The 25,580-nt window shown below is 47.2% G+C and overlaps 1 protein-coding gene across 5 annotated transcripts in view; it reads left to right on the top strand.

Annotated features, from left to right (window-relative positions):
• The first annotated feature begins 6,338 nt into the window (after nt 1-6,338).
• Nucleotides 6,339-25,580, top strand: part of Glis1 (GLIS family zinc finger 1) — a 186,358-nt gene continuing 167,116 nt past the window's right edge. For all 5 annotated transcript variants that reach the window (XR_004768183.1, XM_027402383.2, XM_027402380.2 and 2 more), the window contains exons 1-2: nt 6,339-6,472; nt 7,357-7,657. Coding sequence is in view for 4 of the 5 variants with exons in the window: in XM_027402383.2 (XP_027258184.1) it covers nt 7,399-7,657 (259 nt within the window). In the remaining variant the exon portion in view is untranslated. The remainder of the gene's footprint in view (nt 6,473-7,356; nt 7,658-25,580) is intronic.

Genomic DNA, 25,580 nt, shown 5'->3' with positions numbered 1-25,580 from the left:
GATACCCAAAACTCACGAAGAAGCCAGACACAGTAGGCACTTCCCTATGGGCAGAGACAAGATTCGCTGGAAGTGTGGGCACTTGGGCACACAGAGAGAGGCACACAGCATCTTTGTTAGATGGATACTTGAATGGTAGCAGCAGGGTCGGCACTTTATTAATATTGACCATCTCTCATCTTCTGGCTTGATTTATTTTCTGCCTTAAAATTAGTATTAGCCATGAAGTCTCTGGTTGCCCTGTTGGGTCAAGTATTTCCATCTTTATTTGGCAGGGGTAGCATTCAAGAATCAGAGATGGGCTTGTTTATGTCCCCCGTCTGGATGGCATCACAGCCACCATAGAAGCCTTGCTCTGGGCCATTCCCAGCAAATGTGTAGTGTAGTGATGGAAGTCCTGGCCTTGGACTCAGGCACACTTCGTTCTTAGTAACTTAAAAAATGGTTCAATGTAGTGATACTCACATAACATGTAATTAAGTATTTAAAAGTGGGCAGTTCAGTGGCATTTAACATATTCCTGGTGTTGTCAAATGTCACCTCTACTTAATTCCAGATTTTTTTTTTTCAGGACCCAAAAGAAACCCATGCCCAGTAAACAGACTCCCCCTGACCCCATCTTCTCACCCCTGACAGTCAACCTTCTGAATTTTGTTTCCACAAAAAAAAAAAAAAACCCTGATTATTTCATATAAGTGGAACTACATAATTTAAGGGCTTTTATGTCTAGCTTATTGCACTTAGCATGTTTTTTGAGGCCCATTCACAATAGAACCACGTGTTTTTCCTTTGGAAAGTGTACTACATCCCACTGTATGTTTGTAACAGTTTATCAGAACATCTGTTAATGAGCATTTGGGTGGCTCCTACTTTCTGGCTATTGGAAATGAGCCACAGTGCACACTCTTACACATGCATTTGCTTATGTTCTCAGTTCTTTTGGATTTATATCTAGAATTGGAGTTACTGGATCACATGTTAAGTCTTTGAAGGACTGCCAAACCGTTCTCCATTGTGGCTGGACCATTTGACATTCCCACTAGCAATGGATGAGGGTTCCCGTATCAATATGTCCTCCCTCCTCTCCCATCTCCCCTTTGCAGCCATTTTTTTTAAAAAATCAGATTTAGAGTGGTGTTCCATTGTGTTTTTTCATTTTCCTAATGACTAGTGATGTTGGATATCTTTTAAAGTCTTTGGGAATCTTCTTGGTGAAATGTGAATTCAGATCTTTTGCTTGCCCGCCTTTTCAGTCTCAAGGACTGAGCCCATGGCTTTGTGTGCTAGGCAAGCTCTCTACAATTGAGCTACATTCCCAACCAAACCTCTTCACTTTTTATTTTGGAACAGGGTCTCAGCAACGCCATACAAGCTGGCCTTGAATTTACTCTGTATTTTTCTACATCTGCTTTCCAGGTAACTGAGATTACAGGTCTGTGCATCAGGTCCAGCCTTTGCCCATTTTTAAAAATTGGATTGAATTTGGGTTTAAGACTTTTTTCTTTTCAGGGAAGGTTTGTTTGAAATAGGGTCCTACACTGTAGCCCAGGCCTGCCTCAAATTCCTGGTCTTTTTGCCTCAGACTTCCATAGGCTGGGCTTAAAGGCCCGTGTCAACACACCTACCCACCTATCTTTTGATTGTTTGTTTGTTTTTTATTTTGTTTTTGGAGGCAGGGTTTCTCTGTGTAGCCCTGGCTGTCCTGGAACTCACTTTGTAGACCAGGCTGTTCTTGAACTCACAGAGATCCACCTGCCTCTGTCTCCTAAGTACTGGGATTAAAGGCGTGCACCACCATAGTCCAGTCAGCACACACACCTTTTTTCTTTCTTTCTTTTTTCTTCTCTCTCTGTCTCTCTCTCACTCACTCTTTCTCCCTCCTCCCCTCTTTTTTTTTTTTTTTTTGGCAGACTTTCACTCTATTGCCCAAGCTGGCCTTGAACTCTGGAACTCAAGAAGTTCTCTTGCTGCAGCCATGCACAGCAGCACCTAGCTAAGCCATCTTTTCACCATCTTCTGGATGAAGTCAAGTTTTTTTTTTTTTTTATATTTTATTTATTTATTATGTATACAACATTCTGCTTCCAGAAGAGGGCACCAGATCTCATAACAGATGGTTGTGAGCCACCACATGGTTGCTAGGAATTGAACTCAGGACCCCTGGAAGAGCAGTCGATGCTCTTAACCTCTGAGCCATCTTTCCAGCCCAGATGGAGTCAAGTTTATCTAGGTTTTCTTCCGTTGTTCATGTATTTAGAGTCACATAAAAAAATGCACTGTTGATCCCAAAGTAAAGACTTATCTCTGTGTTTACTGTTTTTCACATAGGTTGTTGGTCCATCCTAAGTTACTGTTTGTAGATGGTGTGAGATAAGGGTTCACTCTTCTGCATGAGGTTATCCTGTTATCCTAATAGCATTTGTTAAAGACAGTATTCTTTCTTCAGTGAGTGGTTATGGCACACTTCCTGAAAATCAGTTGGTCACAGAGTCAGACACTCTGAACTATGAGAACTTTGATAAATTTCTTAATCTTGAGCTTTTATTTCCTTACCTATAAAACAAGAACGATAGCCTCTTATCTCAGAGTCCTTGTCAGGACAGCATGAGATCACGTGTAGGGCACGTAGCAGGTGCAAACAGTAGAGGCAGAGTAAGCAGTGGAGTATCCCTTGCCTCCTCTTCCTGAAGCTCCCGGGTACAGGAGTCTACTTTTATCTCATCCATTTTCTGAATGTAAGCTTGAACTCCTGGACAAACAATATGGGGGGGGGGTAACTCTTCTAGGGAGAAGTCCTTACCTAGACATGCAGGCACAAGTGAAATAGTGGCCCATCTTTAATAACCCAGTTGTTCCATGCTGACTCTGTGCATGGAATTCTAGTCTTGGGGACATACACGTTAAAGACTACCTCTGCCTTTGCAGGACTCTTCCATGGTTAAACAGCTAAAACAGTGTGAAAGGTGCTAAGACTGATTCAAGCAAAGGGCTCTGAGTGAGTGCATGGAGAAGATAATCCTGGTTGGAGAAAAGCTTGAAGAGAAAAAAGACAGTTGAACTGGGTAGTAAATGACTTGTGGGTAGAAATGTGTAATGTGGATAAGAGGGAACCGTGTTAGCATAGGAAACAAAACCACAGCTATAAAGGCATCCAGGTAAGCTGTGGGTTCTAGATGAAAACTATTCTAGTTAGGTAGGACTAAGGGTTAAATGGTACTCTGATTAAAGACCACTGAGTTGGCTCCGTGGGTAAAGGTGCCAGCTGTGAAACGAAACAGGATGACTTCCACATGGTGGAGAGAGAACTCAACCCCACAGGTTGTCCTCTGACCTCCATGTTTTACATGATTTTTATGGGTAGGGAGACTGTTTAGTGGATACCTGCATGCAGGTCTGACGATCTGTCCTGAGTTCAATCCCACAAGGTGGTAGAAAAGGAGGGACTCCCGAGAGTTGTCTTCTGACCTCCACACATATGCTATAGCACATGTGCACCTGTGTGCATAAAAACATATACACACATAGGCATGCACACACTTAGTTTTTTTTAAGCCTTGATTTTGTGAGTGGAGAGATGGCTCAATGGTTAACAGTATTGGCTGCTCTTGCAGAGGATCTGGTGCAGTTCCCAGTACCCACATGGGGGCTCACAACCAACCATTGCAACTCCAGTCCTAGGATATCTGAGACCCTTTTCTGATTTTTGTGGGCACCAGGCATGCATGTGGTACACAGACATACACATGTAGGAAAACCAGTCATGAACATACAATGAATAAATCAATCTTTAAAAACAAAACAAAAAAACCATTAATTTTATTTATAAGGTCATTGGAAACTTGGTGACGTTTACAGTGAGAAAGTACCAGGGCCAGCTCTGCATTCAGACTGATGGGGAAACCACTGTGGAAGATGGCTTATTAGGAGGAGGAGGATGGATGGAAGCATTGTGAACAGGAATAAATATAGCAAGGATGGGGGGAAGAGGGGCCTGGGATGATGCTCAGGTTTCTTATTTGGGGACTTGACAAAGGTCATTCACCTGGTAGGTGGTACAACAGTAAACGTCAAAAGAAAGAGTAGGAAAAATGATTTGCTTTGGGAGATTAATCCAGGTGTCTACATCCAGTAGACAGATTGTGTACAGGCCCGGCATTTGAACTTGGTTAGTGTGAAAAATACATATACCTGCGGTTGTGTGAATCTTTCTCAGGTGAAATGGGGTTACAAGTAGAAAGCTTTAAGAAGCTCTGGTCTACCTTGCTGAAGTGAATAGTAGGTTTTGTTTGCTCTTATATTTTTGTTCTTTCTGATTAAAATATTAATGAGTGTTAATGACGAAAGTATGAAGAAAAAACATACACCCCATAATCAGTTAATCCTTGTGAAAAGGTAAAGAGATAATGTATCTTGTTAGAAAATACCAACATTTAGAGAAATATAAAAATGAAAAGTGCAGGCTTCCTGTGTCTTCCGACCCTTAATCACTGTTAACAGGCCCCTTTATTCCCTTCTAGAAAAGGTGTGCAGAAGCCCACCAGACCTGTATATCCGCAAAAAGGCTCTGCCACAAGAAGTGTTTGAGAGGTCCACTGAATCGAGGTCTCAGTTAGCCTACTACTTTGCCTGGCTACCTGCTGTGCCATTTCTGTGAGTGCTTACAAGGTCCCTAGCTTCAAATCCAAGGTCTAGTCAAAGGTGGGGATGCAGTAAAGAATAAGTAAAGGAGCTGTTACTGTGTTGGGAAATTTGGAGCGCTTTTGCCTGCTTGTCCAGTTGGTTAAGTGACTCATCTGGCAAATGTTTTCAGTAGGAACTAAATGTGCAGTACTGTGTGTGTGTGTTGGGGTATGGGTCTGTAATGGGTAGTGTGTGTGTGTTGGGGTTATATGTCTGTAATGGGTGGTGTGTGTGTGTTGGGGGTATATGTCTGTAATGGGTGGTGTGTGTGTGTGTGTGTGTTGGGGGTATGTGTCTGGGTGGTGTGTATGTGTGTGTTGGGGCTATATGCCTGTAATGGCTGGTGTGTGTGAGGGAACAGATTGTTCACCTCCTGGCCTCACAGTAGGGCAGGATATGCAAAGCCAGACCTTCCAGCTTTCCTGCTTTTTGTTTTGACTGATAAACTACTAAGTAGGGCTATTTTTCTAAAGCCACATGCCTGTTGGCCAGACCCAGGACCTACACTTCACAAGTAGGGGGTGGTGTAGGAGGGGGGACTCTCTAGTACTGGGTAGCCGGTACTCTTTTCCATCTTGTCCTAAAAGTGACAGTCCGAAATAACAAATTCCCAGGAGGCAGCAAGACCTCTGAGGTGCCTGTTGCATCTCTGGGCCTGTGCATTACCAGCACTGTCCGCTGACACCTGCCCTTGCTAACATGAATGGTAAAAACACTGGTGTGGGAGTCGGGAAGCCTGCCCTGCCACACCCTACCCTGTTGTGGCTGGCCATGAATGTGGGGGTGGGTTTGAGTAAAACATCAGGGTACTTCTTCCAATTACGTTGCTGTTTGTAAGTCTTTAAATAAGGTCAGAAATTAAATCTTAACATTTGTGACTGGAAAATCTTGTTTTACCAAGATTCTGGGAACACTGCTTGGATTATCTTCCTATGTGTAGAATCCCAGTCTGTGAACCTGGCCCATTGCAGGAGTTCCACACGTTTCCCAGTTTTAAGACTGAGGCCAGAGACCATACTCAAACAGTTTAAAAGCCAGGCAAGGCTCTCTGGACAGGTCGTTGTCATCTTACACATTTTGCAGGGTGTCTTGAGACCCTGATGCCAGGATGAGGGAGAGAGGACGAAGAAAGAGACGAATACAGGCTACAGGGGAACTTTGAGATCCACTCTCCCCGGATGGACCCTTTTTAGAAAACATCACAGAAGTCAAATCGTGAGGAAGTGGGCTGAGGCCTGGGTTCGGATACCAGCCTTCCTTTTCACTGGCCCTGAAATCTGTGCGACTTCTTCAAGTGCGAGCCGGTTAGTCTGAAGAAACAAAACAAAATAACTTGTCAAACACTTTTTCATCTGTTACCTCCGCTTTAGCAGGCACTGCCATTCCCATTTACTGGGGAGAAGCAGGATCCCGCCGGCCCGCCCGCCCGCCCGGGAGGGGACGAGGCCGGGTTGCCTTGGCTCTGCCTTCAGGCTCTCCTCCTCCCGGCGCCTTAAGGTCCGGCAGAGTTCCGGCAGCCAGCGTGCAGGGCTCGGCCGCTGTCAAAACCTCAGCCCGGGCGCGCGCCGCCCCGCCCAGGCCCCCAGGCGAGCGGCACGCCCTCGCGCCGCCATTGGCCTGGTCCGGCAGCCCCCGAGCGCCGCGGCCAGAGCGGTTGTGGGCAGCGGCGGGCCGCCCCGCCCCGGGTGTCGCCCCGTAGGACGCGGCGGCCGTGGCGGCGGCTGCGGGGGCTGCGGCGCCAGAGGAGGCGCGCCGTGCTGTGCGCCCCGCGAGCCGCTGCACCGGCGGCGAGGTGAGAAGGGGCGCGGCTCGCGCCGGGGACTCGGCGGTGTCCGAATCCCAGAGTTCTGGGGTGGCGCGGGGCGCGCCGAGGGGCGAGGCGAGTTTGGGCCCCCCCCCACGAGGCCTCGCTCTCGCGGGAATGATGCTGGAGATGATGCCGAGGCTCCGGCGTGAGACTGGCGGCTGCCGGCGCTGCGGAGTGTGAGCCGGTGAATGGGAGTGTGTGGCATGAATGGTCTCGGAGCGCGCGTGCATGGACCCGGGCGAGTGTGCGTGGGAGCCGGCGCGCGTGGGCGACGCTGGTTGTGCGTGCTCCCCCGCGCCGGGGTTCATGGATGTGTGTGTCTCGGGTGCGCTTTGTGGGCTCCCGCAGTGGGCGTGCGCGCTCGTCTTCAGCCTGGCCTCTGGCGAGCGGCGGGGCCCGCGGGGGTTCTGCGTGCGTACCCCGCGGCGGTGCGCGTGCGGTGCCCGAGCTTTGCTCAGCCTGCCCCGGAGCACCTGGAGGTGCGCAATCAGGGGCCCATCTGAGCCCAGTCCGGCTGTCCCCGAGCCCTGCTGCCCTCTCTCTGTCCCTTTAGGGAACTCCGGACAGAAACTCTCCCATCCCACCCCAGGCCTTGGTTTCGCCATTCGTCCGAAGAGGGCTGCCCCTGGGTGGAAGTGGATTAGGGCGCGGGATGCTCCTTCGGAACGTGGGGGCCAGGGCGACGGCAGCTAGAGGGGGGTGACCACAGTGCGCGGGGTCAGGTGGCTCAGGGATGGGGTTGGTGTGGTGACGCTGACAGATTTTTTGAGATCAGGACTCAGTAGAACGTGACTGCTTAAACTGTCGTCCCCGCGGCAGAGGGCTCAGCTTCCCGCATTCTAAAGTCCGGTGCTTTCTCCCCTCCGCAGGAGCCTGGCGCGACCCCCAGCCGTGCGCCCCGCCCCGGCGCCATGCACTGCGAGGTGGCCGAGGCGCTTTCGGACAAGAGGCCAAAGGAGGCCCCTGGTGCGCCCGGCCCGGGCCGCGGGTCCGCCGGCCTGGGAGCGCACATGGCCTTCAGGATTGCCGTGAGTGGCGGCGGCTGCGGGGACGGAAACCCGCGAGACCTGCTGCCTCGGCTGCCGGTGCCACCACCACCACGCGCTCACGACCTCCTCCGCCCCCGGAGCCCTCGAGACTATGGCGTGTCCAAGGCCGGCGGCGGCAAGGGTAAGTCGGACCGCACCAGTGTGCTGATCGCGGGCAAGCAGAGGTCTGTCTGTCCGGGCTGCGGGCGCCGGCGCGGCTGGCTCTTTAGGGATTCTCTGGAGAACTTCGTGGAACTTTTTCTTAGTTCCTCAGTATCTCTGCGGTTGATTGGGACTCGCCTGTCAGTCTAAACCGATGCCTGGAAGCATCCAATTTAAGTCAAATAGGCATGTTTTGGGAGGAAATGTGTATAGAAAGCTTACCTTACATAATTTTGCTTCTGTGTGTTTCTGATAAAAGTCGTGTGAAACGTCAAAATTTTATTGTATGTTAGTGTATCAACTTCTGTGTCTGGTAATTGTTTCTAAGCAGCTGAAGGCATACTTTGAACTATCCCAGTCTCTCTGAAAAAGAAGAGAGAACAGAGGACTTCGGTAGGATCTGTCCCTTAGGAACCTCAGTTTCCCCATCTGTCAAGTTAGGAATTTATTATGCCAGATGATTTCGTGATTCCTGACGGACGTTTTTCTGAGTCTGTAATCTAGTCTGGTCCAAATGTTGACTCAGAAATGGTTTTTCTGTGCTTGGTGAAGCCAAGGCAAGCTTAGAACCCGTTACGGGCAAATTCAGGGACAGGTGCTGGTATTCTCCGGAACATACTCGCCCAATCGTAGTTAATTATTACCGACCTACCATTTATAGGTTTCATGTTAACAGATAATTAACCAGACATCAGAGAGATTGGTAAGGGATGTGCTATTCTGCTCTTTGATTCCCAATTAGCCGAACCAGCAGCTTTGGGGTTTGATTGTGGCAGCCCCAGAACCCCTTGATCCGTTTCCCAGAGGGCTTACAAAGAAGTCAAAACCAGCCTTTTATAGTTGTAGACCCTCTTACATCAGCTGGACACCTTAGGTCAGCTTGCTTCCCATTCCCAGCCTGGTTGGAAGAAATACGTGTGCAAAGGGTTCTCTTTGACTTTTAGGGGAGAGGCCCTTCTTCAGTCTCTTCTCCCAGGAGAGATAATTTTTTTAAAGGAGAATGAAACTGGGGAAAATGCTTATAGAATAGTTTTGCGGGGATGCATATTTGAGGAACCTTACCAGACAAAAACGAGGGTGGTGGTTAATAATGCTTGCTATAGGGGCTCCCTGGCTTGCTGGGTTTCATAAAAGGTCCATTCTTACGCATCCTCGGCAGATCGTGCAACCCTTGTTTCATCGTTGACTGGAAGCATTGCAGCACTCTGCTTAGCATATTGCTTCCATCCTTGCCAACCTTAATTACGTTTTACCCACAATGCATCACCCCATATAAAAGGTCTTAAACTCAGGGGCTACATTTGGAAGGGGAAAGCGATGGGAGAAGCAGACCGTTTGTATCTTAAGCTGGTCTTTCTGGTTACAGTCTCCCAGTGGCTTCTAAATTGTCTTTCTTCACAGTTGTGGGGCTGTTGAGGTAGAGTATATGGCACCCATTTGAAAGGTGAGAACACTGAGGCCCGCAGGTGGGGTACCACCTGCAGCTTTGGGAGCTGGAGCTCTGGTATAACTTTGGGTTAGAGAGAGGAAAGTCTGTTCACATGTTCTTCAGAGTCAGGCCAGGTAGTCTGAGAGAGGAGCGGCTTCCTCCCAGTCTTCTCAGGGTGCTCTCATAGGAACATCATTGAGGAAGTGACACCGTCTAGGATCTCCCACCAAAACAGTGCCCCCCCCCAACGCAAAACCCTTTGCATGTGTGCCGTCGAGCCCCATCCACTCAGGCTTATTAGAAACAGACTAGCAGAGATACCAATTGAAACATATTTATTGGCTGTGCTTTAAGTGCTAAGATACCAGCTGCCATGGGTGGGACGACAGGGAAGTTAACTCACCGCTCTGAGCCTCTGGTCTCCTTGAGACAGACTTCGCCCATTTTAGGACCGAGATAGTAATGTGTTTGATGCTCTCAGACTCTGGGTTTTTATTTGGGTGGAGGTGATAAGGTCCATCACAGGGTCAGTAAAACAGGTAAGAAACTGAAAAGGTAGTATTTTATTTATAGTTGCAGGACACCCATACTAGGGACAGTGATACTGGAGGTGAAGGCAGCAGACTGAGGAGTGAAAAAACTTTGATTTTTATATATTAAATGTGAAGGGTACATCTTCTGGTGCAATGGCCAGGAGAGGCCAAGAGGTGCTATGCCTTGGGTCTTCCATGGTCTCTGCTACCCAGTGAATCCAGAGAAGACTGCAATGCTTGGTGTGGGGTCAGGGTTCAAATGATGTGCCTGTTGCCTTGGACAGAACTTAAGCACATGAAGAGATTGAACTAATGCATATTTCCAGGTCTAGACCGGGAGGGACTAGGCATGGGGTGACATCATGGACTAACGTCATCATTGTTTGTGATAAGAATCACTATCTGTTTATGGCCAAGTCCCATTTATCCAGATTCCAAACAGCTGAGAAGGCCAAATTGCCAAACTCTGCATTTTTAAAATTATCATTAAACACCTGACACTCTTGTAAGTCCTGAGAAGGAAAGCAGCTGGGTTTTAGCTGGAGGCCAGCTCTGTGGCCATGGCCGATGAGGCCTGCTCTGGAGTGTGCAGAATGTATCTGTGCACTTCTTGTCTGCCTCGTGGGCTCTTCTGCGGGAACAGATCTCTTGTGTGCTTGTATTGGATGGGGCACGCTCTGGCTCTTGGGAAGCTGACTCCTGTTTTTGTAGATTGATGCATGGAGGTTCTGGGATTTACTCACAGCTAAGGACAGTGGATGGCAGTTCCTGAGGCCTCTAGCTCTAGGTCTTTATGGTTCCAAAACTTCTACCATCTCCATGTGTACCCTTGAATTTAGAGCTGGCCTTGGTAAGTAGGCCTTCCAAACATACCCAGAGAATTTAATTGCGTTTGTTTTTGGTATGTCTCCTCTCTTAAATGTTGGAAATTGGTAATGGTCTCTATGCCGTGTGTAGAAGACTTTGTAGTTTACCAGATGATCCCATCTGTCCAAACTGGATAGTGATGGTACTGTTTAATTCGCAGCAACTCAGTGGGCCTGGGCCCTTTTTACCATGTACGTACACAAGGAGCAAAAAGGGAGACTGACAATCGACACAAATGTGAACTCTGCCATTAGTAAAAACGGTCCCCGTAACATGGTTGTAAATTTCCAGAATCAGTCAGTCTTGTAGCTTAAAAGCAAACAAACAAAAAGAAGAAAAGGAGAAGAGACGAAAAAGAGGAAGAAGAAGAGAGATTACAGGCTGTGTGCCTGGGTGTCAGGCTGCTTGCTGGTGTGGAGCTGGGCACGATGGTTTCAGTGTGCTATCTGGTGGGTTTTTTTTTTTTTTTTTTTTTTTCCAGCCCATCAGGAAACTACTGCCATGTACCAAGGAGGTCAGGAAAGGCTAGCACATCTGTAATAGAAAGGTGTAAGTTATTTTTAAAGTATTTTCCCCCTCTGGCTCTGGTGGGCAATTTGCTTTGCATTTCATCCATTTTAAAGTGCTGGTCCTGGGATCCGGAAATAATCAGATCCAAATTTTTTCAGTGCTTGAGGTTTCAAAAAAGCGGGGGGAAACCTGCTGGCCAAATGTCAGGCTCAGTGAGACAAAGAGAAACAAGTGTGTAAGTGTGTGTGTGTGTGTGTGTGTGTGTGTGTGTGTGTGTATACAAACTAGATAGGAACATGTTGCATCTATAGTTGCAAGAGTTATGTATCCGACAAATCTTTTATAGATATGTAGCGGAAATATAATTCCTGAAGATTCCCTTCCAATTTTGTGCAGCTAGAATTTCTCTCCCTTTTTCTGCCTCCTAACCTCTCTAGAAGCTGTTAAGACTTGGATGGCAAAATGGAAAGGGAACCATCACTTAAGATCATGCCTTAGTTGGGGCCTGGTTTTTCTGAAGTTTACCTGCAATGCACTTAGCTGGCCCAAGGTCTCAGGACCCCCTTGACTGTGTAATCTCATAGGGTGTGTTACTCTGTCATTGTGATTTTTTCTATATGCGGTTTTTCTCCACACTTTGAAAAGAAAACTGCTCCGTCTTAGTTACTCATCTCCCCTCATTTCATTTGCGTGAGAAGCCAAGTGAAGCAGCACACTTATTTTTAAAGTGCGTTAAAATCTCATTACGGGCATAAATACATGAATCATTTGAAAGCTATATTCTTATGTTTTGCTCTGAAGGTTGCATAATTATCATTTTCTTCGGTTTTATTTCATGGAGGTTGGCTAGCATCCTAGAGGAGAGGAGAAACTTAAGTTTGGAATAGGGGTTTCAGTCCTTTTTTGGATAGGATTAGAAAGGAAAACCAACAAACAGACTCTATTTAGAAGCTGACCATCACTAACTGTGTGTGGCATTTACTTAAAGAAGAGAATTTTTATTTTGAAAATTTGAAGCTGATACAGTGGTGAGTTCTCTCTCTCTCTCTCTCTCTCTCTCTCTCTCTCTCTCTCTCTCTCTCTCTCTCTCACACACACACACACACACACAAATCAAAGTTAAATGATCACTCGTGGTTTGCTAATATATTTTTTCCTCCAGACTAGATTTTAGTTGCAATTAGTTTGGGCCTCAAGAGTCATGCTGTGTCTTTAGGTAGGGGCTAGTTTATTCTTGTGAGTAAAAGCACAAAATGTTCAGTTCAAGGGGGAGAAAAAAATCAAACAAACTGCAGTGGGCTTTGAAAAGATTGACTGAATAATACAAAAAGCACAAGCTGTAATTCTAGGCCAGGAAGAAAACAAAAACAAAACCCTCAGACTTGTGAAGTATCTGTACTGTCGTCTTCCCGGTTGCTTATGATTCTAACCGTTGAAAATGGATTGCTTGTTTATCAACCACTGCTGCCCAAATTAATAGTTTACAATGAAAAAAAAGAAGTCTTCAGCGTTGGAAGCAAAGTCCAGGCACTGACAGCTGAGTTACTGAGTAAGGAAAGCAGAAGGGGAGGGGGCTGTTTTGTGGCCGATTGGGTCTCCTAAAGCCTTATTTATAAGAAACCGAAAGAAAACAGACTGCTGCGCTGGGGTGGGGGTGGAGAGAACGAAGCTCTAACCCAGGGGTCTTATAGTTTCCAGTCACTGGATGCATCTGTTTTCTCCTTTCCTGTCTTCCCCCTTAAACTCTAAAGCGGTTGTTCCTTCAGAAGGTTCCGGCAGAGCTGGAGGATTGTGTTAGCATTTTGTGGCGTGTTTTTAAAGTTAGCATTTTGAGTCAGATGCATAGAGAAGAGCCTTTAGCTTGAGAACTGAAGGATGCATTTCCTGTAGGGCCTGCATTCATTTGGCCATTATGGTTGAACTGCCTGGAGCATACGCATGTATCATAGAGCAACTTTGATGCACACGGACTAGGCCTTTTGCTTTGAGCCTTTATTTCCCCTCTGTAAAATGGGAAGATTGGATGATCTGTATCCCTTTTGTTCTGTGAATCCCTAGGACCCCACATTACCTAAGCCTGGAGAGTTGGGAGGATCCTGGGCGTTGAAAGAGTCTATATTCATCTTTAGGCCAGGCTAGCGCTTTTAACTGAGCCTTCTAAGTCCTGACCGACAAAGGTGAATGTAGACGGGAAAGGAAAAGAGAAGCACACTAACCTTTATCGAGCGCCTACTGTGTGCCAGGCCAGACGTGGTACAGCTGTAAGTACATTTAATCATGATGGGCACCCCTATGGGCACCCCTACATGGAAAGCGAAGAGGCGTTCTCTAAATTCTGCCGATGGAGGAACGAGCTAGGAAAGTGCCTTGTCCAAGGTTCGGCAGGCAGGAAGCAGTGAGCCTGGCATTTGAACCATGTTGTCTGAAAGTAAGGCCGGTATTTCCTCCTAAAGCATGTACTCTCGTGGGACAGCTTTTATAGAACTTGTGCCTTATGCTTGTCTGAGACCCCCGGGGGCTCCCCTTACTGAGTTCTCAGCTAGCAGGCCAAAGTGAGGTCTTAGGAAAGACTGACTGCTTGCTTATGCATTGCTCCCCGCCCCCTGCACTCCCCACCCCCCATTGCAACATTGGGAGGAGATGGGTTCCCAGTGTGATTTGTGTCCTCAAAAAGCTGGGGTCTTGTGAGGACTCTCAGGCTGGCCATGGAGGCTTCCTTCTCTGTAGCAGGGGCAGATCCCCGCCTTCCCACCCCACCCAGGGTTATTGCAGGTTATAGCCCCTGGCTGAGGCCATCTCATGGTGTGGAAGAATTTTTTGCAGAGGCCAGTGGCTCAGGGATCCGTGAAGTAGTCATTTTGTTTTTAGCACCTGGTAAGATAAAGGTAGGCTTGCCAGTGTGGGCACACCAGGGACCTAACTGACCTTGAGAATTTGTTTTAGAAATGGATCCTTTGTGTCAAGTGATGAGCTGATCAGATGAAGCCCAGAGGTCTCCTTCCAGGCTGAGTCTGGCCTTGTACACATATGTTCATGAGACGCTTGTACGCTTGCTTGTACGTGTGCCTCCGTGTATTCGTACTGCAGGAGCCTTCCTGGTTCCCGTGTTGACACTTTCTGAAAGGGAGCGTGTGGAGCAGCGTCACGGATATGGCTCCTGCCCTTCCTATTTGTGTCTTTTTGCCACCACCCACCTTACGTCTTTAGACGCAGTTGCTTTTGTTTTTAAATTGCTGGAAAATAGAGCTCTAGAAAGAAACCAAGGACCATGAGCTGGACTTGAGTAAGACAGATCCCATTTGCTGTTTTAAGCTCTCGGGAGGGCTGGGGATAGGGTTTACTTTGGAACGCTGCTGGACCATCTGAATTACTTCTCTGAGCGCTGGGTATTTAATACCTAGTAGAAGTTTGTATAAGAGCTGATGATGTATTCTGCCGACTTTCCAACCCAGTAAATAAATTACACGTGCCGGCAGAGGCTGCCAGGATCCACTGTGTCAATTGGAGCTTAATTTTTATCCCAAACCACTTAATAGTTCTGTCCTAGTGAGCACAGCAAACTAGACGAGCGGCAGGCAGCCCTTCCCTAGATGAAGACCAGCACCGGGCCAGGCTTCCGTGTAGTTGAGATTTTGCAGTAGTTTTAGGTGATTGGATGGTGTTCATGTTCTCCTCAAGGCAGGCAATAATTGTAATATAATTTTAAGTATATTATAAAATGAAACTGGGTGGCTTCCACTCCCGAAGCCTGGCTCACCTCCCTCCTCTAAAGGAAAAGATTGAAATTGTGTCTTTTTTTTTTTTTTTTTTAAATCTTAGTACTGTTGTGCATCTTATCCCATTTGAGTGCAAAGCCCAGGTAATATCGTTGGCGTTTCCAGTGAGAAACAAAATAGGGTTCTAATTTGGACACACTATTAAATATTTCATGCTTCAACCAAACTCAATTCTTTTTTCCCTATAATAAGTTTAAATATTAATTCTCTGGAATGTCAGATGCCTAAAGCGAGGCATTTAGTGATCCGCAGTTTCAAGTGTCTCGAGGAAGGTTTATGAAACAGGATATTTCACTGGGAGGGATGAGCAGTGTGTTTCAGGGATCTCTGAGTTCAAGGCAGCGTCTTCTGATTTACTTTTTAGAGGGAAAAGGTCATAAAATCAGTTGCTTTATGTGCTGAAGGATTAAGTGGCTTAGGCTGAAACAACAGCACAGACTTTACTGGTTTCCCCCGTTATATTTTAACAATGCTTTTGGGGGGAGGGGGCGGGTCATTTTCCCGCCTGCTTGTCTCCTTCTCTCTGGCCCCCCCTCAGCCAGATGGCTTTAATTCCGACCAAATCCCACGCTGAGGCCAAATGATTGATCAAACAGTCATTTGTACTTACGTAGCGCTTTGTGAGAATATGTCGGCACTGCAGCTTCTCGTGGGGCCTTCAGAGGGGATGATTTCAGGCAGACTGGGGCACTTGGAGGGGTGGGGGTCCAGGATGGATGGAAAGTCGACATCCTGGACTGTGAATCCTCGGAACTTCTTGTTTAAGACCTTTCTAATATTGCTAGGCCTAGGCACAAGTTTCCTAGACACAAGAGCATTAGTTAGACAGTTAGACAGCTCATGCCTGCAGATGGAGCAGTTCCCTAAAGAGGTCTAGTGCACCCTAATCTCAAGCACTCTTTTAAAGTCGCTTAGTGTCTTCCAAGCAGAGCTGTATAGGCTTGTGTCTGGGCAGACACAGATTTGTCCTGCAGACTTTCCTGACATGCACTTTAACGGTCTTGACCTGTCGGTCAGTATGAAAACAGGACCCTTGCTGGCTGGCTCCCGTCTTCTCTTGCTAGTTCCACGGCAGTACAGACTTTCTTGTTGTGTACCCCTAAGCGGAGTTTTTCTCTGCCCTTCTTTCCTTACAAACCACAGACTTCTTTTATTCATTGTTGTACATCCTTAAGTCATCTTGGGGAACAAGGGAGGAAACAGAGATGCTAAGATGCTCAATCTTATACCCTTGTGCTAGCACTAGGTCTGACCTGGAGTGTTGGTCAAGTGTCTGAGGTATTGGTTGAGGATGTGGCTATGGAGCAGGTTCATATTGAAGCTTAGTGGTCTTAACATGCTTATCCATACATTGGAGATAATAACAACTAAAATTTCAGCAGGCTGTGATGAGGGATGATGGGCTGACACAGGTATAAGTGTATAAAGCAGATTGGCTCCTGATGAATGTTCATTAATAATTACAGTTGTTGTCACTGTGGCTCCTGCTGTAAATCGCATGGGGACCTCTGGGAATGGCTTTGCCTCCTTCCTTTCTGCCATGCTGACCCTACTTAATCTTTCCTGCCAACTTAAGAGCCACCTCATCCTAGGAGCCTCTTTTCCCCAGTCCTCTTTCCACCTAAACCTGTCCACACTCTGCGGTAGTTATTACTCAGGTAGATTTGAGGACAGGAATGGAGTCCCATTGTCCCTGTGTCCCACATGCCAAGCACAGACATGACTCAGAACAGGTGGCCAAGAAATTGTGAAATGGTGATGACCCACTTGCTGCCTTCAGGGAGCCTTGGGCAGTGAAGGAGAGTGTCTGATGTTCCTGTTTTCTTTCTCTAAGGATGGACATACAAAGGCTCTCTGTGAGAAAGATGGATTTTATTCTTGATTCATGTGTATGTGCATGTGAGTGCAGCACTTGAGGAGGCCAGAAGAGGGCACTGGATCCCCTGGAGTGGAGTTTAAGGAGCCTGTGAACTGCTATGTGGGCGCTGGGAACTGAACTTGGGTCCTGTGGAAGAGCAGCCTTTAACCATGGCGCCGTCACTCTGGCCCCCAGCAAATGCTCTCTGCATGTTGGTGCTCCAGTGAGGTGCTGAGTGATCCTCTGAGGTAGACATTCTTGTTTTCTTTCCATGGCCGTCTTGGGGTCTTCACAGTGAGCTCGTTCTTGGCCTGTTGGGTGACCTTGGCAAGTCTTCCCACTCTTCAGGGCTGCCCTTTCCCTTCCTTGTTGGAAATCACTGACTTCAGGGTGGCAGACTTTTATGGTTGCAAGTCCCTGGAGCGGCCAGGCTACAGGCCAGGTAGAGGACTCCACTCTGTGCCAGGAACTCATTGATTAACTGGTCTTGATGAATCAATGAGAGAACCTGTCTCAAAAAACATTAGAGGAAGAAACCTAACATGGACCTCTGGCCTCTACACATGAGCATATGCACCCCCATCCACATAAGCATGAATATATACATGCAAATACACATGCACACACAACATATGTGCACATGAGCCAATAATTGGTGGTTGCTACACATGTGACCCCGATTTCCCTAAGATGAAGAACTTCAGATTAGGTCTTGGAGCTAAGACCTGGAATAGATGATGGTGGCTCTCAGACACTGCCAGGATGGATGAAGATTAGTGCCCCCATATGAAACTTAGGTCCAGTTCAGGCAAGATTAGGTAGACCTCCTGTATGGTGTTGACTTTCTGACCCCTGTGACTTTATGGACATATAAGTTTGAGAGGGGTCCTAGTACTTGGAGAAAGGTGGCCGTGGGGATTTGGAGTCAGAACTACACATTGTGCAGGTTCATTGAACTCGGTTCATCTCCCTCCTCTGTTAAGTGGGGGCCATTTCTGTTTAGAGGGTTGACTTGGAGTGAGAGAAGAAGTCTGTAGAGCTATGGAGAAGGGACTAGCGCGTGCAGGTGCGTCTGTTGCAGAGCAGGATTGGGTCTGGGTCCTTCTGTGAGGCAGATCTGGGCCTAGTTCCCAGGCTGACCGATTGCTGCTGTCTCCTCCACGCTGTGGTGGTCCACCTTTACTTCACTCTTTGTCTTTTTCGGGTGCAATTAGTGTCTGATTAAGGTTTGAATTCCAGCTGTGGAGAACACGGGTCTGGTCGGCCGGTATCTTGGTTTTTTACATTCGGGTGGAGAATGGTCAGGGACAGAGGTTCTTCATTGAGGTGGATGTGGGTGGCATTAGCTCAACTTGATAACAGGTACTGGCCTTGAGTCAGCCCAAGATGCACATGCAGCTGGCAGTGACTGGTGTCTCATAGGAAGGGAGGGGGCTTGATTGTAGGGTGGGTTCCAGAGGTGCCGACACCCCCCCCCCATCCCTGGTTTATTGGGCTGGCAATTGCTGTCTGCCTCCAGCATCCTGCTGAACTTTCTTGGTTCTTCCTTTCAAGTTTAAGGTACTCCCACTGGTCTGCTGGTCACAGCCCTGTGCCACCTGCCTCTGTGGCATTGACAGGCAGGCATTTGTTGATCCCTGCTGGGAGTAAGTCTCTGAAGCCATTTAGTTTTCTCCATTTGCTTCTTGAGAGGTGGGTGTCATCCTCCTCATTTTACAGATCGGAAAACAGGCTAGCAGGGACAAGTGACCCAAAGCCGTGGAGTGATGGCTGCAGGCTAACCTGCTCTTTACTGCCTCCTGGGGTAAAGCCACTCCTTCAGTTTCATTCCCCATCTTCCGGAAACTTACCCCTTTCAACCGGCGTTAGCGTTGGCCTTCATCTCCTGACCACCCTTTGGTGTTTCTCCCAGGAAGAGGCAGTCTTGCTGAGCTCCAGATTTTCTTTTCCAGGGTGCTCCTAAGGGGTGGGGTCTGGGATGAGCATGTCTCTGCTCACAGGTTGAGTTGGTTCAGAGGATGGACTCCTACAGGACTCTGGCAAGGTGATCTTTTCCTCTCCACTGAAGATTTCTAAGCTTTATTCTGCTTGAACACCTGTGGTTCAGGTGTCAGGTCTAGCCCTGGACTGTGGTGGACTCACAGAGCTCATAGCCTGGCAGGCAGGTGGTGGTGAGTATTGCAGAGTTCCTTAGCGCTGGGGTCTCAGCCCTCCTGTGCGTGCTCTCACCTCAGTCTCTTTGCTAAGTAGGCTCCCATCCTCTAGTTGGTGTCAGCTGATGACCTAGCCTTGGCTTGCTCAGAATAACATGGACATATTTGCCCCCCCCCCCCCGCAGGGCCTGTGGGAAGGTCAATGGGGGTCAGGATGGGAGAGATCAGTAGGCGAGGGAGGCTTGACCTCAGAGGGAGTCCTGTGAAGACAAGCGAGAACTTGGATCTGCAGAATAGTCCTTATCAGGATGCTGGAGGTGGAGCCCACCTAGTACAGTCTGTCCTAGATGGGGGCTGCCTTGTCCAGTGCCCCTCCTTCTAACCTCTTACTAGTTCTTGCTCTATAAGCTGCTTTCAGAGGCTTTGGTTGTCACTCACTGAGAATATAGAGGAGCTGTTTGCCAGGGAGCTAGCCATTGTTTGATATTGGCCAAGCAGGTAGAAGTTCTGTAGCCTCTAGAGACCCTCAGAATCTTAACCAGTATTTTCAGTATTCTAGAGCCATCATTTACAGGCATTGCCAGCCACTCCATCACCGTTTTTAAAAAATGGACCCTTTTGTTGAATATCACGAGTATCCTGTGATATACATTTGTTCCTCCTTAAGAATAGTTATGGCTGCTGGGTGTGGTGGCACACACCTTTACTCCTAGCACTCAGGAGGCAGAGGCAGAGGGATCTCTGGGAGTTTGAGTCCAGCCTGATCTACAAAGTGAGTTCCAGGACAGCCAGGGCTGTTATTCAGAGAAACCCTGTCTCGAAAAACCAAAAGCAAAAAGCAAAAAAAAAAAAAAAAAAAAAAAAAAAAAAAGAAAGAAAGAAACAGTTACAGCCATTTGGATTAATTACATAGACTTAACAATTAAATCTTTAAATTGTTCTAACTACATGATGGACAGTGAGACTTGGGAATGTTTTTGTGTTTGCCGACAGTTCTGCTGGACAGCACTAGGCTTTTTTGTTGTGGAATTTTCTCTCTTTATTGTCTATTTCCTGATGCTTTCTCATACGCAAGGCTCTGTGTCCTTGCCTCTGCTTTGGGAACATCTGGCCATATGGTGGGCAGGGGGACATACCAGCCTTGCTCCTGTTGGGGACACAGATGTGAGTCCTAGATTCTGTCTGCTGTGCTCTCAGAGTCCATGGAACTCTGAGATGTTCTCATCTGTAGTGATGAGAGACCTGGCCAGGCTTCCCAGAGAGGTAATACTGAGTGAGCAGGCCCTGGTGGGAGGAAAGCAGCCCAGAGGGTGTGGTGGTCTCTGTAAGCTTGTCCCCAAGCTGTGAGCATGCAGACTCACAGCACTTAACAGTGGTGGGATCTGGTTCTATCTTTGTTGTTTCCGACTGCTAGCAAATTGCTTGGCCTTACTCCTAATCCTTATTTGGGAGGTGACTGGCCCTTTGAAGATAGTTTAATTTATTAATCCTTTTACCCCCACCCATTTAAGTAATACAGAAAGTTTGGAAGCTGTAGAAAGATGTCAAATGATTCTTGGTTTATAATCCCACTCGTTGCAGTGACTATTGCTTACAGTTTGGTTTATTTCTTTTCAGTTTTGTTCATGTCCAGTATGTCGGTATATTTTTATATTACTGAGATATTATATATCCTGAATATAGTCTTAAACACTTATTTGTAAAGTTAGCAATTCTGACATAGTCATTTCCATGTTCTTAAAACTCTTGGTAAGCATCCAAAAATGTATTAAATTTCGTTGGTTAGCTTATTTTGAATAGGTGACACATTAAAATGGTTTCAAATTCAGAAGCGCCAAAGGGGTCCTTAGGGAGCCCCTATTTCTTTGCTTTTTCACTTGTGTCTGACACCCCATGCCTACACTAGTGACTCCTGAGTTTGCCTGGCCCCTCACAGCTACCTTCTGTGTCTGAAGACAAACAGGTATGTGCCAGCTACATGTGCAGAGTTGTTAAGACTGTCTGCTAGTGTAGAGAGAGGAAGCCGGAGTGCACATCTTCCTGCAGGTCTTCCCCAGAGTTTCTGGTGTCTTCTCTGGGCGGGGTTCTGTGTGGGAGCTACGAAGGCTGCTGGGTAGTAGCACCTGGCAGATGGCCCCTTTAAAAATCAAATCAATTTTCCCAACTGCAGACAGCGCCTTCTCAGAGACCATTCGCCTGCATCCTCACCTGGGTTTCAGAATTCCTTTCCTCACTTGAAGGTGGAAGCCACACCTGGTGATCCTTTCATTTGACTTGGTCTGATTTCGAGTAAGGCGGCGCCTATGTTGAAGGTGTTTTCACAGTTCCTGTCTCTCGTGCTGAGTATTTTGCTTTCTAGTAGCTCAGTGACAGAGTGCTTGCCTAACACATGTGGGGCTCCAGGTTCGAACCTCAGTACCACTAAAATAAATAAATAATCCGCCTTCTTCTGTCATTAAGAGCTTGCCTTTCTTGATGTCTGTTCACATTTTTATGACTCTGCTGCTTAAACGAGTTCTTTGTGATGTTTTGAAACGCATTAAGAATTCTTTTTATAGTTAAATTGCCCAGATTTTCCTTTGCCATTATCTTCATTGTTTTGTTTTTTGTCACTCACCAGGTCCCATTGTTTGTTGTTACTGCTATTTGCAGTAACTTGTTTTATTAATGTTTTAAAATAAAAAAAATTATTTTTAACAAAGTCATGCCAAACATAGCTTTTAAAATAAGCCTGTGTGATAAAGCTTTGCAGAGAAGCTGGGTCTGCGCAGCCAGCCCGGAGAGGCAGCTCTCAGCCAGGGTGGCAGTGAGGTCTGCCTCCAGGGGGCACCAGTTATGTGAGCTTGTGTGGCATGGTGGCTCTGCCTTGGATTTGCTTAGTTATTTTCTAGCATTTTCTTCCATACATATCAGCTAGAATCGCAAAACTATTAACAGAGTACCCCCCCTTAGTGACTCAGCACACCCCCCACACCCTTCCTTTGATTCCTCCAGCAGTCCTGTGGAGGTGTATCTGTCATTGTCTGCAGGTGAGGGAACAGACTAGAGAAGGAAAGCAGCTTGTCCAAGGTAAGGATTAGGTCTCTTAATTTAAAACAGACTTGGCTGCGGTGTTGCCCTCACTGCCCACGTTCTGCTGCATCCGATGAAGACTTAGTTCTCTCAAGCCCCGGTCTCCCACCGGCACTGCCGTTGCTGCTTCCTTGGCTTAGGGCCTTGAGTTTATTTGATTGAACCAGTGTGGAGTTGGGGCTGTGTGTGATGAGATTTTGTCTCGTTGGGTCTGGTAGAAGCCTAAGACAGCAGGCATGATGGTGGTGCTGGTTGCAATATTCTGAAGTGGGAGTCCACTCTGGTTTGAGGGAATTGCTTAGTATGACCCTGAGAGGAGGCAGGATAGAGATGGAAGAGCCCAAGGAGAGGGGTTTTCTACTAATGGTTGCAAATGGCGGGGATTTTTCTTTCTACTCATGTCAAGTGGCAGAAAGGATATCTCCTTATGAAGCTTAAGGGACTGGCTGTAAGAGGCCCACACTGGGAACAGGGGGATGGATCCATTTGTGACGGTAGAGAGAAAGAAGGCTGTGGCGGGGCCTATAGCTAGCAGTGAGCAGAAGATCTTCTCTAGAGGTTGTTGTCAAGCCCGCCTGGCTCCAGAGTGCTTGCCAGGCAGAAGAGGCTGGGAGTGTCTCATGGGGTACAGAGGGGTCACAGCTGTCTGCTGACGCAGGAAGTGACCTAGTGACACCACTGGGTGCCCAGCCTGCAGTCTAGAGGACAACTCTCCCTGCTGCTCAGTGGACAGTCAGGGACCTGGAAGAGCCCGTTCTCTGCCTGGTTTCAAGGGGAGGAGCTTAGTTGAAAGTGGAGTTTGGAGTTGAGATTATTAATCAGTGAGGGACATCTTAATTACTAAACCCAGGCCATTCTTAGAACGGAGAGTCCTTGGGACTGAAAAATGTTCTGAGATCTGAGAGTGACCTGCAGTGTCTGCGGAGCTCCCAAACTTTCGTAGTTACAGAGGTGGGGAAGAGGGTGAGTCTGCAGATGGAATTTTGAAAAGGGGGATCGGGAAGAGTTGGACAGGGCAGTGACAGTGTGTCTGGAGCCTGTTGTCATTGGGACACGTCAATCAAGTAATCAAGCCATGCACCTTGGGAACCTCTAATTTTCCAGGTTGTTTTCATTTTCATTTGCTTGGTCTTGTATTTTTCTCTAATTACTCCATCACCCTGTCAGATGTCTGTCCTCTCTCTCCCGTATCCCGATCTGGTCTGGAGGATTTCTCTGAGAGTTTTTTTTTTTTTCTTTTTTTTCTCTATCTTCCCTGAGCATCTTGGTTCCTCATCTGTCATGTAACCTGGGTGGGGAAAGCAGAAAAGAGACTTTAGTATAAGGATTCTGAGTGGGTCTCAGAACTTCCTGCCAGGGTTGAAGAAGCAGGTGTGGTACCTCCAGCCCACTGCAGGTAGTCCAGTGCTGCACACTGCTGTGGTGGGCGAGGGCAGCAGCTGATGCTCCTGTCTTGATTTGGGATGTAAGTGTGGTTTGGAGCTATCCTCCTAGAGTCATGTTCTAATCAGAGTGTAAGTGCGTGAGTCTGTGTGTGTGTGTGTGTGTGTGTGTGTGTGTGTGTGTGTGTGTGTGTGTGTGTGTGTGTGTATGGGAGGGGGGTGCCACAGCATTTGTGTGAAGATCAGAAAACACCTTTTTGGGGAGCCAGTTCTCTTCTTCCATCGTGTCTGTTCCTGGGATGGATCTCAGGTCATCGGGCTTAGTGGGAAGCGCCTTTCCGCACTGAATCATCTCACCGGCTCCTAATCGGAGTGCCCTGATTAGCATTATGTCCTTGCTTTGCTGTTTTTAGTTTTAGACAAGGTTTCACTGCGTAGTTCCATTGCAACCCTTCTGCCTCTGAATGCTGTGATTATAGACATGTGTTATCATGGCTGGCACAAGTATTTTTAATTTTTTGTAACTTAACAAATTTTAATTGAGCTGTGAGGTACACATGCTTCTAGTTGCCAGGGTACCAAGGAACAGGCCATGGCCATGGTTGTGGCTACAGGGCTCACGTTCTACAGGGGAGAGTGCAGTCAGTCATCTAATGATTAGATTAAAATGGAAGTTTCCCAAATGGTGGTCCATAGGAAAGAAAAATCAGGGAAGTGGCTTGTGGGCTGTCCTGCAGCATGGGCAGTAAAGGGAAGCTGACATTGTTAGCATCTTTGGGGTTTCCACGTCAAAAGTGTGCATGTGTGTGCATGCACATGCTCCTTTGTGTGAACTGGGGGAGGGGGGGACTTCACCATATAAGGTAATTTTCCCAGTGGAAGGAAGGTGTTCAGGTGCAAGACACCAAACAAACAAACAAACAAACAAAAAAACCCCATTTACCTTGTGTTTTCCTTTCTCTTGGTTTAACCCCACAGTTTGCTATGGCATGTTTTCCTGATTTGTCTCAATTTTGATAGCGTCAATAAGAGCTAACACACTGTTTTGATGACTTTGTCTGAATTAATTCATTCTTCTAACCTGCAGAAGGAAGTAGGTATATCTAGTAATGATGCCCATTTGACAGATGAGAAAACCGAGACGCAGTGATGTTAAATGACATGGTTGTGAAACCAGGGTGGTTTGGCTGAGGGGCTTGACCCTATGGCTTTTGAAGATGGTATGCGTGTCTTCCAGTGCCCCATGCTGCTGTGACATCCTGCTCTGTGTTGGCCCAGACTCTGTACAGATTCTCTAGGCCCCTCCTCTATCCCTTCAGTCGTTTGTATTTTAGGTTTCTAAGTACTCTGTGTCTTTAGTGTTTTGGAATTTCTCAATGATGTGCTTTGGTGTGGGCTTTTCTTTAACTGGGCTGGGTGTTCAGTGGGCCCTTATTTCTGGATAGTCATGCCTTTCTGTTTTTGTTTGTTTGTTTTTTAATTTTCCCAATTCTATTACTCTGTTGTCATATTCTGGAACTCTCACTAATTGTACATTTTTGCTTCTTCTATTACTCTTTTAATTCTCCTGTCTTTCCCCTAGTACCTCTTTGTCTTTTTAATCTGCTTTCTGAGAATTTCCTGAACCTGGTCTCCCATTTTAATTTTTCACTTGGGCTATTTTAAGTTGCAAAATCGCCCTGTTGGTCTCATGTGGCTCGCTTTTGCATTCCATCTGTTGATGTATACAGTATTTTGGGGTTTTATTAAACCACATTTCCCCCTATTCTCTGCCTTCCTGTTTCCATTTATACAATTCTTTTATTTATTTATTTAGAGGCAGGGTTTCTCTGTGTAGCGCTGGCTGTCCTGGAACTCACTCTGTAGACCAGGCTGTCCTGGAACTCAGAGATCCGCCTGCCTCTGCCTCTGCCTCCCAAATGCTGGGATTAACGGCGTGTGTTACCATGCCCAGATAGCCATTTGTATAATCCTTATTCGTTGGTTGGTTTCCTTCCTCCAGGCTGGGGGCTTTCCTCACCTGCTTACGCCTTCCATCTTATGCCTGTTTGAAGATGTTGGCTGCCCTGACCCATCACTTTCCACTGTTCATTACTCCTGGGGTCCATGCTTCCTCCTTTCTCAGCCTGGTCACCCTGTTTCTCAGACACCCTCAGCCCCAGCCCTCGGTCATATTCATGGTCAGGCTTCTGCCCTACCCTGGTTAGAAACAACTGAGTCTGTCACACAGTGATGAGGAAATCACCCCCAAATGATCCAGTCTGGATGGGTGAGCTCAGGGCTGCAGGTACTGTCCAGGCCCAGCCTCCCTGCCTTTTGTGCA

The sequence above is a fragment of the Cricetulus griseus genome, chromosome 2 (assembly GCF_003668045.3).
Source record: "Cricetulus griseus strain 17A/GY chromosome 2, alternate assembly CriGri-PICRH-1.0, whole genome shotgun sequence".
Lineage (NCBI taxonomy): Eukaryota > Metazoa > Chordata > Mammalia > Rodentia > Cricetidae > Cricetulus > Cricetulus griseus.
This window is presented reverse-complemented; position numbering and strand designations above follow the sequence as displayed.